This window comes from Schistocerca serialis, chromosome 11, assembly GCF_023864345.2.
Source record: "Schistocerca serialis cubense isolate TAMUIC-IGC-003099 chromosome 11, iqSchSeri2.2, whole genome shotgun sequence".
Lineage (NCBI taxonomy): Eukaryota > Metazoa > Arthropoda > Insecta > Orthoptera > Acrididae > Schistocerca > Schistocerca serialis.
Genome location: NC_064648.1, coordinates 102,957,360 through 102,969,804, shown reverse-complemented (window position 1 = coordinate 102,969,804; position 12,445 = coordinate 102,957,360). Strand labels below are relative to the sequence as shown.

The 12,445-nt window shown below is 41.0% G+C and overlaps 1 protein-coding gene across 1 annotated transcript in view; it reads left to right on the top strand.

Moving 5' to 3' along the window:
- Positions 1 to 12,445, top strand: part of LOC126427276 (pleckstrin homology domain-containing family M member 2) — a 271,933-nt gene that overhangs the window by 181,141 nt on the left and 78,347 nt on the right. The window contains exon 14 of the mRNA XM_050089544.1: positions 11,012 to 11,160. Coding sequence (XP_049945501.1) covers positions 11,012 to 11,160 — 149 coding nt within the window. The remainder of the gene's footprint in view (positions 1 to 11,011; positions 11,161 to 12,445) is intronic.

Sequence of the window (12,445 nt, the reverse complement as noted above, 5' to 3'; positions counted from 1 at the left end):
GGACCAGGTGAAACGAATGGGGGAGACGGTGTTGTGGTCCTCGAGGAATGTGGATAGGGTGTCCTCAGCCTCAATCCAGATCCTGAAGATGTCATCAGTGAATCTGAACCACGTTAGGGGTTGTTTCGCTGTCTTTTTGTAGTGCCTGTCTGTGAGACACTCCACTATTTTGAATGATTTTGTGATACCTTCAGCTGCCGTTCTCTTTATTTCGAGTGTGATTGTACAGTTTTACCCTTAGGCCATTTTCAAGTTTTTTTTTTTTTTTTTTGCCTAAGGCTAAAATTGTACAATTGTACATTAAATAAAGAGAATGGCAGCTGAAGGCATTACAAAATCGTTCAAAAAATTCATCGCAGCTGCTGACCCTGTCACATTGAAAACTACATCATGTGGTGAGTACCAATCTATCCTCTTCGTAATGTTGTCAATACAATGCTATGCCGCATCACTGGGGAGAGTCTGAAAATCATGGACTTACCTGTACATCAGCTTCTGATACTATCAAATTATAGGACCTGAGACGACAGCTGGACTCACTCATTTTATGAAGTTGGTGCAGAGGGTTTGTACCCTTACAATTTCCATCCTTATTATTCAACATTATTTGTTACATTTAGGCTTTTGTACAATATGTCAGAATCTTCTGGTGTGGAATTGTGCTATTTATTGTTGTCATATTTTCATCTAGGGGTAGGCATCCCCGAAATCAAGACCCTGGTCCTCCAGGTTGGGGGTTGTGCTTAGGGCCAGCGACCCTATCACAGGATCCTGTAGGAGAAAATGGATTGCTACGAATCAGAATGACAAGAATGCTGGGCCACCAAACTTGATGACGAACTTGCAAAATTTAAAGGTTATGAATATGGGAACATGGAATGTATTAAGTCTCTATAGATCAGGATCACTGATAAATGTCATACAGGAACTTGAAAGGTATAAAATGGATTTAGTTGCAGTACAAGAAACCAGATGGACGGGTAATGGAAGTATAAACAAAAATAAGTATACAATAATGTATGGGGGAAATGATACACAAATACATGCACTAGGGACAGGATTTATAATAAACAACAAATTGTTACCTTTTATTAGGAAATTTGAGGCAGTGAATGAAAGGATATCTCACATTACGATTCAATGCAAATATAAGACTTTAAATGTTATAAATTGCCATGCTCCAACAGAGGATAAAGAGGACAATATTAAAGAAGAATTTTACAACAAATTGGAACAGGTATATGATACATTCTCGAAAAATTCAATTAAAATAATTCTAGGAGATTTCAATGCCAAGTTAGGACATGAAAATCATTATAAACCTATAATTGGACCTCATAGTCTACATCAGCAGAGTAATGAAAACGGAACAAAACTTATTAGCTTTGCCACTTCCAAAAACATGTTGATCAAAAGTACATATTTTGCACATAAAGATATACATAAACAAACATGGGCTTCAAGAGATGGCATCACAAAAAATCAAATTGATCATGTATTAATCGAAAAACAACATCATAAATGCATACATGATATCAGAAGTCAAAGGGGAGCAGACTGTGATTCGGATCACTTTCTTGTAAAAGCCAAGTTCAAGATCTCACTCTCAAGACATAAATGGTCTAAATTAAACGGTGTTCCTAGGTTTAATACAATGAAACTGAAAAACCCAAACATTCTCAACCAGTACATTAGAGAATTAGAAACACACAAACCTGAAGTGGAAAGTAAAATTAACAATGAAGATACTAATCAAGCCTGGAACGCTCTGAAAGAAAATATCACACGAGCAACTACCTCAGTTTTGGGACATTTTACTACAACTAAGAACCCCTGGTTTGATGCCGAGTGCTCGAACGCTATCGAAGATAGAAAATTAGCAAGGGAAAAATTCCTACAAAAACCAATAACACAAAACAAACTTATTTTTGAAGAGAAACAGAAACTTGCCAGGAAACTCATTAGGAAAAAGAAAAGGGATTTTATGAATTACAAATTAAAAAGAGCTGAGAATGACCGTACCACAGACTCCAGAGGATTTTTCAAGAGCATAAATATGTTTAAAAGTGGGAATATAAAAAATTATGGACAGTTCATAACAGACCCAGATGGCTCCTTGCTAACAGAAAGAAGTGACATTGCTAACAGATGGAAGGAATATTTTAATGAGTTACTAAATGCTCCAACTATAAGCGTCTCTCAGGAAGATGACAATGAATATCTTACTGCTGACCCATCGGACGAAGAGCCCAGCTTAGCAGAAATTAAAGAAAGCATCAAGAAGCTGAAGAGACATAAAGCTCCTGGAAGTGATGGTATAGACACAGATATATGGAAGCTCAGTAAATTTCCTTTTGTAAACTGCTTACACAAAATCATCACCAACATCTGGAAGCAGGAACAGGTCCCACATGATTGGAAAGAAGTAGTTGTGTGCCCTATATACAAGAAGGGGGACCCAACAAATTGTTCAAACTACAGAGGAATTGCGTTACTAAACACAACATATAAAATTCTGACAAATATACTGTTAGCAAGGATAAGCCCTTACGTTGAAGACTCCCTAGATGATGCCCAATGTGGATTTAGACCTAACAGATCGACTATTGACAATATATATGTCCTAAGGATGTTGGGTGAAAAGAAATATGAATTCAATCAAAATGTACATATGCTTTTCATTGATTTTAAAAAAGCTTTTGACAGTATCAACAGGGAATATTTATGGAAGTGCATGAGGCAGATTGGCATCCCTAACAAATTGATAAATTTAATAAAATCTTGCACTTTAAACTCAAAATACAAAATAAAAGTAGCTGGCAAACTTTCTGAAGACTTTGAGGTTAAAACTGGAGTCAAACAAGGGGATTCACTCTCACCAGTTCTTTTTAACATAGTAATCAATAGAATAATCCAAAAAGTAAAGCTACTACAAATTGGAGCACAACTGGAAAGCAAAATTAACATTGTAGCATACGCTGATGACATTGCATTATTATCTGACAGTGAGAATGATTTGAAGCTTCTTACAGCACAATTAATTAAAGCCACAAATGGCACAGGCCTCCAGCTGAATACAGACAAAACAATGTACTTTATCTTATCCCGCTATCCATCAAATAATAATGTACTGCAAATTAATAACACAGCTTTCACAAAGACAAATGAATTTAATTACCTTGGTACAATAGTAACCTCTGACAACTCCATAAAAATTGAAATAGAATCACGAATTCAGAAGGCTAACAAATGCTACTATAGTCTCTTGACAGTTTTCAAAAGCAAGTTAATTTCTAGGAACACCAAACTACAAGTATACAAATCATTGATTATACCAGTACTCACCTATGGATCTGAAACCTGGACTCTCACAAAAAAAGAGGAAAACAGATTAAGAGTATTTGAACGAAAAATTTTGAGAAAAATATTTGGACCCATAAGAGATAGGATCAGTGATGAATGGAGATTGCTAAATAACAATGAAATTTACAAATTATATAAAGACTCCGATATAGTGGCCAAAATTAAAGCCAAAAGACTGAAATGGATAGGGCATGTCATCAGAGCACCACCAAACAGGACCATCAAGAAAGTGACTGAAGAGATTCCCACCGGAAGACGACCTCTTGGACGCCCACGCATGAGATACTTGGACAATATTCAAGACGATCTCAGAAAACTAGGACATGACAGACAGTGGCAAATTACTTGTAAAGACAGAGCAAAGTGGTTCAACATTGTCCATTCTGCAGCAAAAAGCCTTCATGGATTGTAATGCTTAATAATAATAATAATAATAATATTTTCATTTTCATTGCAACTAGAAATGAGAAACAGGAAAGGTGAGAGCTCGTTTCTCAAAAACGGGAAAAGGTAAAGAGTAATAAAAATGGCCAGGTGCGAGGTCTTCAATTGGATGCCACTTCAGTGACTCGGGTGTCTCTAATCTACTGCACAATTTCGTGTTTCTTATCTACCACATGACTTGCATGTTTCTTATCTACCACAGTTATTCAACTGGGGAAAGGGACCTGCAATTTGACACGGAATCTGAACCACATGTTATTCCTGGCAACTCCTCACATTGTCCACAAGAGGTGGAGGCTCTCAATCCCCCGACCTCTCAGTTTCCAGGGATGCCCTTTAGCACTACACCACGATATCTGAGAGCGAAAAGTCGAGAGAGACATAGGTCAACAATTAATTTACAAAATTCATTATTAGTTGTAACACATTCATATATAGTGGTACAATTTCTTTGTATTTCAGGGGAATTTTGTGGGTCCTTTTACGCAGGGTATCTGAATTGTTTTCATTCTTCTATAAGAGGCAGTTTGCCAACTTGGCGTGTTTACCTTTCTTGTACACAAAATATGAATTTTGTGTTCTTCCTCTAAAATATGTTGCATAAAAAATTCCCACACAAAACTAATGGGACTACTGACTTCACATTATTTGTGGTCAACTCATCTTCCTTTGAGTTTACAAAAGTCTAGTGGCAACGATCGACAGTTTTGGATCGTTCCTCGTGACTGGCGAAACATCTGAGCACAAAAAAGACGAATGTGCTTCCGATTATTAAAAGACTCTGGGTACCGGCTTCCTCATTCTACCGTCGTCAGTATCTTTACAAATTTTTCCAAAAATTTTGACGTGCAAATATACCCGCACTCTTTTTTTAATGTGCAGCTCACATCAAACGCTCACAAACTCCCCTTACTGTATCACCCTCACATCACTAGTCCTTCACTGGAAATCCACTTCCACTTCCACATTCTCAGTCACTCATTCAGCCCAACTTATTGTCAACATATCTTTGTCTCTCTCTAACTGTTACAGTCTTCTGTCCTACAGCCACAGTCTCCTTCATTCTCTTCTTCTACCACTCCACTCACTGTCAAAGTCTCTCTTTTGCTCTCTCTTACTGCTGCTGTCTCATTCATTATTCCCATTGCTGCTCCCTCTTCTCACGGTCACTATCTCTTCCTTCCCCATTGCCATTGCCAAAGACTGTCTCTCATTATTACTGTCTCTCACTCACTCCCACTTCCACTTTCTCTTTCTCTTTCTCTTTCTGTTCATCCCCCCCCCCCCCCCTTCCCCCGCAGTGTCTCCTTCATTCCTTTCCCAGCTCTGTTCCACTGCCACTGTGTCCCTCTCTTTCTCTCTCAATCTCATTGTCTCCTTCGCTCCTTCTTTACCATAACCACTGTATATCATCTTCCGGTAATTATTACTTTTCTGTCACTTTCCTACGACCACTTTCTCCTTTTCTCTCTGCATGAAAAAGCACAAATATGTTTGCATGTTAAATGTTTTTGAAAAATCTTTATACACTGTGTGATCATAAGTATACAGACACCTGGCTGAAAATGACTTAAAAGTCCACGGTGCACTCCATCGGTAATGCTGGAATTGAATATGGTGTTGGCCCACCCTTAACCTTGATGATAGCTTCCACTCTCGCAGGCATACGTTCAATCACTTGCTGGAAGGTTTCTTGGGGAATGGCAGCCCATTCTCCACGGAGTGCTGCACTAAGGAGAAGTATCGATGTCGGTTGGTGATGCCTGGCACGAAGTCAGCATTCCAAAACATCTCAAAGGTGTTCTATAGGATTCAGATCAGGACTCTGTGCAGGCCTGTCCATTACAGGGATGTTATTGTCATGTAACCTCTCTGACACAGGCTGTCTGTTATGAACAGGTGCTCGATCGTGTTGAAAGATGCAATTGCAATCCCAATCCCCGAATTGCCCTTCAACAGTGGAAGCGAGAAGGTACTTACAACATCAATGTAGGCCTGTGCTGTGATAGTGCCACGCAAAACAACAAGGGGTGTAAGCCCCTTCCATGAAAAACATGACCACAACACACCATACCACCACCGCCTCCAAATTTTACTGTTGGCACTACACACACTGGCAGATGACGTTCACTGGGCATTTGCTGTATCCATACCCTACCATTAGATCGCCACATTGTGTACCGTGATTTGTCACTCCACACAACATTTTTCCACTGTCCAATCATCCAATGTTTATGCTCCTTCCATCGAGTCAGGTGTCGTTTGGCATTTACCGGTGTGATGTGTGGCTTATGAACAGCCGCTCGACCATGAAATCCAAGTTTTCTCATCTCCTGCCCAACTGTCATAGAACTTGCAGTGGATCCTGACGAAGTATGGAATTCGTATTTGATGGTCTGGATAGATGTCTTCCTATTACAAGTTAGGACCTTCTTCAGCTGTCGGGGGTCTCTGTCAGTCAACAGACAGGGTCGACTGTATGCTCTTTTGCTGTACGTGTCCCTTCACATTTCGACTTCACTATCACATCAGAAACAGTGGATCTAGGATATTTATGAGAGTGGAAATTTCGCATACAGACATATGACACAAGTGACACCCTATCACCTGACCACATTCGAAGTCTGTAAGTTCCACAGAGTGCACCATTGTGCTGTCTCACAATGTCTAACGACTACTGAGGTTGCTGATATGGAGTACCTGGCAGTAGGTGGCAGCACAATGCACCTAGTATGGAAAATATATGGTTTTGAGGGTGTCTGGATACTTTTGATCACATAATGTAGGCTGAAGAAGGTAGAATGAGGCAGTTGGTACCCCACTGTTCAGTCAGTCTTGTAATAGAGAGGAGCATATTTGCCTTTTTCATGCTGCGATAGGAACATTTTCTGCCAGTTCCTGTCTTTCCACTGGTACAGCAAGACATGTTGCTTATATGAAAAGAGCTTTGTGAGTCAGTAAAACTTTGATAGTTTTTAGTTGTATGAAATTGAAAGAATGCGAAACTAATTTTACACCTCAGAGTGAATTTTACATGCACAAAAAAATTTCCTGTGTTTCAGTACTATACCATGGGATGCTCAGAACATGGAGACACTTTTAAGCATATTTCTCCATGCTACATCACTTTATAAACTACATTTTCATTCACACTGTTTTTTACATGTAAATTCTACATGTGCAAGCAGGCTAACTCTGAAACTTTTTATCTCAGAAACTGACAAAGATATCAAGAAAATTTTCAACATTGTTAGATATTGGGGTCCCGGCAATATATTGTAAAAATTACAGCCACTTGCTGCAGATAGCTGTCTTGGAATCCAAGGCTTGGTCTTGGTATCCAAAAACCAGGTCTTTGAGGTGTTCTTGATAACAGATAAAGATTTTTGAAAATAGGAAGATGGCACTTCTAGATAAATATTTAGAGATAGATATTATCTCATTAAAATTTTAGCAATTTGGTGCAGTTATTTATTATTTGGATTTCGTCTTACATTGGAATTTACACACATATTTTATATGTACATGTAAGGTAACGTTGAACCTCTGCATCTCAGAGATGAATAAAGGTATCATTAAAATGTTCAAAGTTTCAGATTGAGATCTGAGGAATATATTACAAAAATTTTAGCTACGTGCTGTGCATATTTATTGTGGAATCTGCAGCTCAGTTTTGATACCCAAAAGCACGTTTATCAGGTTTCCTCAGGAACCACCCGTGAACTAAATGGTGCCTCCATGAGCTCCTTAAGGGGAACTGTGGACCACATCTAATGCAAAACAAACCAACTGATTTGCTCCATGTGCCTAAGCTAGAGGACACGAGTAATATTCAAAATTTGACCCTGTATTGTAGGATAGTTACAGTAAGACAGTCCATCTGTCAGGCATACATATGGTCTCTCACCTGAGGACTTTTGACCCTACCTTTCTGTCACCAATAGAACTTGAGGATGAGCCCCAGAATTTTTTTTTTTTTTTGGGGGGGCGGGGGGTTGCAGTATTTTAGAATGTATTAGGCAGTGTATGCTGTCACATGCATACCAACTGTGAGACAGTTGCCTTTAATATCAGCGGACCTCAAAAAGTAAGTTACACATCAGAAATGGCAGGCTAAGTAACCTGTGCTGAATTATGCACTACACTTCAAAGTAACAGTGATACATGGTACTATTTTTTCACATTGTCATGAAGTGTGTGTAAAGAGTTGTCGGAATGCTGTAATGACTGTTCAACTTCTCGGGGATACGAGTGGAGTTCAATAAGTGAGCCAATGCAACTTTTTTTCCTACGAGAGTTTCTACTGAAAAACTACATAGTTTGTTGTGGGATATTCCCAGTTCAGCCCCTATAGTTTCATGAATTTGCAATAGGTAGCTGCACTATACGTAGTCTTCAAAATGGTGTCCTTAACAGGAGTTCATTCCAAGCGGAGAGGTGTCATCGAGTTTCATTTGGTGGAAAACCAGAGCATTACAGAGATTCTTACGTGCTTCCAGAATTTATACAGAGACCTGACTGACAAACGCACGACGAGTCGTCGAGCGACTCTTCTGTCACCGTGGCAACGGAGTCGTGCAGACCTATCCGATCCCCCGTGTACCAGCTGGCCACACACGACTGTGACTCCTGGAAAGTTGGAACGAAGAGACAGTCTCATATTAGCTGATTCCCTAACAGAAGGTCATAAAGAGCAACGGAGGACATCCTGTGCGGAGTTGCTTGCACGCTATGAGGCTGATCGTGACAGTTTTATATCGAACATTGTCACAGACATCTAAACGTGGGTTCATTAGTTCAAACCCGAAACAAAACAGCAATCTAAAGTGTGCTGCCCCACAACCTCCTCTCTGAAGAAAACTTTGAAAGCCATATCCTCAGATAATAAAGTTGTGGTGTCAGTCATCTCGGCCTCTGAAGGGGTTATTCTGTTTGATGCCCCCCTCACGGTGCAACGATTCACTCAGAAGTGTAATGTGCTACCGTCAGGAAACTGAGAAATCGACTCAAGCATGTTTGTCACTGTGAAATTGCGACTGAACATCTTCTCCTCCACGACAGCACGAGGTCTCACACGAGTGTGCGCACCACAAAACTTCATCGGACAGTTTTCCTCGTCACCCCTACAGCCCAGATTGTGCAACTTCCAACTTCCATCTGTTTGGCCCAACAAAGGATGCACTCCGCAGGAAACGGCACACGGGTGATGGAGAGGTTATCGATGCAGGAAGATATCGGCTCCGACTTTGACCGGTGCAGTGGTACCGTGTGAACATACAGACCCTCCCAGTTAGGTGGCATAAGGCTGTCACATTGGACAGAGATTATGTTGAAGAATAGCGTTTTGTAGTGAAAAGAAGAGGAATATTACCATATTTACTCGAATCTAAGCCGCACTCGAATCTAAGCCGCACCTGAAAAATGAGACTCGAAGTTGAGGAAAAAAAATTTTCCCGAATCTAAGCCGTACCTGAAATTTGAGACTCGAAGTTCAAGGGGAGAGAGAAGTTTTAAGCCGCACCTCCAAATCAAAACAAAGCTGGCCCATTGTAATATGAGGCACAATTTAGGTCGAATGAATGACGATACAACTACAGTAGTTTGGTTCAAGTCGTAAGCTTAGCAGTTCAGCTTTACCAGGTAGCCACTGCCATGCGTCAGGCGCTCCGTCCATATTTATACGGGACCCTACCTTTTTCACGTGCTTCGTCTGGTTTGAATTGATTGCTTATTTTTCTTTGATCTCTTAAGCGCCGTTCTCTTTGTTATAGGTGTTTACGTCACTCTAAGCTGAAAATGCATTATTGTACTGTGTCATACATTGTTTGTCACATTCTGACAATGAGTGTTTACGGCCTGTCGCCGCTCGCGGCATGGCTTGCTTTTGTGCGCACTACCGCCGTTTACAGTTTTTTTAAAAAATGAGAGGAATCGTCTCGTTAGCGAAACAATGGCAAGAGACTGCTATTTGTTGTTACTTACCCTGCTGATTTCTTTGATAATGATCAACAAGAACCAAATAATAGACTGCGTATGATAGGAGATGTTCTGAACGAGATTTTAGCGAAAATTTTTCTCCGTTTGAAAATCTTTGCAGACGCCTCTTTTGTACATTACATTCTGCACAGAAATTAGAGTCATCTTATATTTAAAAATCTAGTCAATTGCCGTGCTTCATTTCTGACTGTATCACTATTAGGCATAAGAATAATACAAATATAAACATGACATGATATGTATATTCTTCCGTGTTTGCTGTTGTCTCACACTGGTTTCGTAGTTTATTAGGCATACAGGATTGAAATGAGATAGCAGCAAAAACGAAAGAATACATGGCAAAATATTTGTATTATTCTTATGGTGAAGAGAATACTGCATGTCATTCACAATTCATAAAAGTTCCTATTAGCAACCATCTCTTCTCACAGGTAGGAAAAAATTCAGAACATAGAGTTGGCCATATTGACAAACATCCCAAATAGTCTTGCCAGTCGGGTTTTCGTAATACATTGAAATGCTGCTACATTGGAATATGAACAATACGGAATTTGTATTTACTTCGTTAGATAATGTATGAAAATGCAGTGGTCGAAACTCGGGGCGGAGAAAAAGTTCCTCTTCCACTTTTTTTTTTTTAATTTATTTGCTGACGCAGAGGTTTTGGCACCAGTATTTATCTTTGTGCCTACAAAGCATGCCTGTGTAGCGCTACATGTATTCGACAGCAGAAGTTAGTTGTGGTGGCACCTAGCAACATTTTTCAGAACTTCCGCTTACTTTGCACTCGATTCTAAGCGGCAGGCTGTTTTTTGCATTACAAAAACCAGAAGAAAAGTGCAGCTTAGATTCGAGTAAATACGGTATGGTGTATTGGGATCCTGACTAAACCACTTTCAGACCAAGAATTTGTTGCATTAATTGTCGAATGCTCCTCGTAGATTGTTTTCTTTAACACCTGTCAGACCACGTTCTGCAGGATCCACAGAATACGATGTAATCTGATGTTGTATGACTCAGGTGTGGACACTTTAACTTTTCCTGTTTTTTGATGTAATAACTTGAGTTGTTATTTAAGTGATTGTAGTTGCATTGCAAACAAAGCTGTAACACTTTGATAATTGTTTGCCTATAGAATAACTTTAGTAGCCACACGGCAGCATTTCCTTTGCTCGTACAGTTGTCAGAGTCGGTGGGTGTGCCGCAGGTGGAGGAGATGGTGCACTATGCGCTGGTACGCGTCCAGGACGAGCAGCTGAGCCCCCCCTCGACCCCGCTGGGCCCGCAGCGACAGGGATACCTGATGGCGCGCGCCTCCGAGGACGAGCCGTGGCGCCCCGCCTTCTTCATACTCAAGTGAGTCCCGTCTGCTGGTCCTACAGTGTTTCTCTCAAAGCTGGTGGCGGTGCTTATTGGCACTCGTGTGAATTTATAGCCATCAGATTCCTAGAAATCTTGATGAAGTACCACATGTCTGGAACTATTATGCTGTAATTTTATTAACATTTTATATTCATAAAAATACACACATCAAAAAAGTTCTGCATAACCCCAGTTCCCAGTACTTCTGAAGATAGATGTTGACTGTGGATATTGTATCACAGACACAGTCCCCTTGACTGTTCAGAGATGTCACTAAACCCGCTCAAAGATGTAAACAACAGTGCACGAGCAATGCCTATTAGACCTAGGGGTCTGACAGCCGATCAGTTCCAGTCATTCCACCAGGAAAAAGGTTCACGGCTAATGTTGTCTGTAGTTCAACCGTGCCTAGATGCTCGTACCGTGGTTCGATTGCGTGTGAATCTGCATTGTTACTTTGGGGCAGGAAGGGCTCTCAACAAGGGAAGTGTCCGTGCATCTCGGAGTGAACAAAAAGCAATGTTATTGAGACGTGGAGGAAATACGGAGATACAGGAACTATCAATTACATGCCTCGCTCAGGCCGCCCCAGGGCTACTACTGCAGTGGATGACTGCTACCTACGGATTATGGCTCGGAGGAACCCTGACAGCAACGCCACCGTGTTGAACAGTGCTTTTCGTGCAGCCACAGGACGTCGTGTCACAACTCAAACTGTGCGCAATAGGCTGCATGATGCGCAACTTCACTTCCGACGTACATGGCGAGGTCCATCTTTGCACCACGACACCGTGCAGCATGGTGCAGGTGAGCCCAACAACATGCCTATTGGACTGCTCAGGATTGGCATCACGTTCTCTCCACCAATGAGTGTCACGTATGCCTTCAACCGGACAATCGTCAGAGTCGTGTTTATAGGCAACCCGGTCAGGCTGAACGCCTTAGACACACTGTCCAGAGAGTGCAGCAAGGTGGAGGTTCCCTGCTGTTTCGCGGTGGCATTATGTGGGGCCGACATTCCCTGCTGGTGGTCACGGGAGGCACCGTAATGCCTGTACGATACGTGAATGCCATCCTGTGACCGATAGTGCAACTGTACCGGCAGGATATTGGAGAGGCATTTGTCTTCACGGATGACAATTTGCACCCCCATTACACACATCTTGTGAATGACTTACTTCAGGTAACGACATTGCTCGACTAGAGTGGCCAGCATGTTCTCCAGACGTGAACCCTATCGAACATGCCTGGGATAGAATCAAAAGGGCTGTTTATGGAT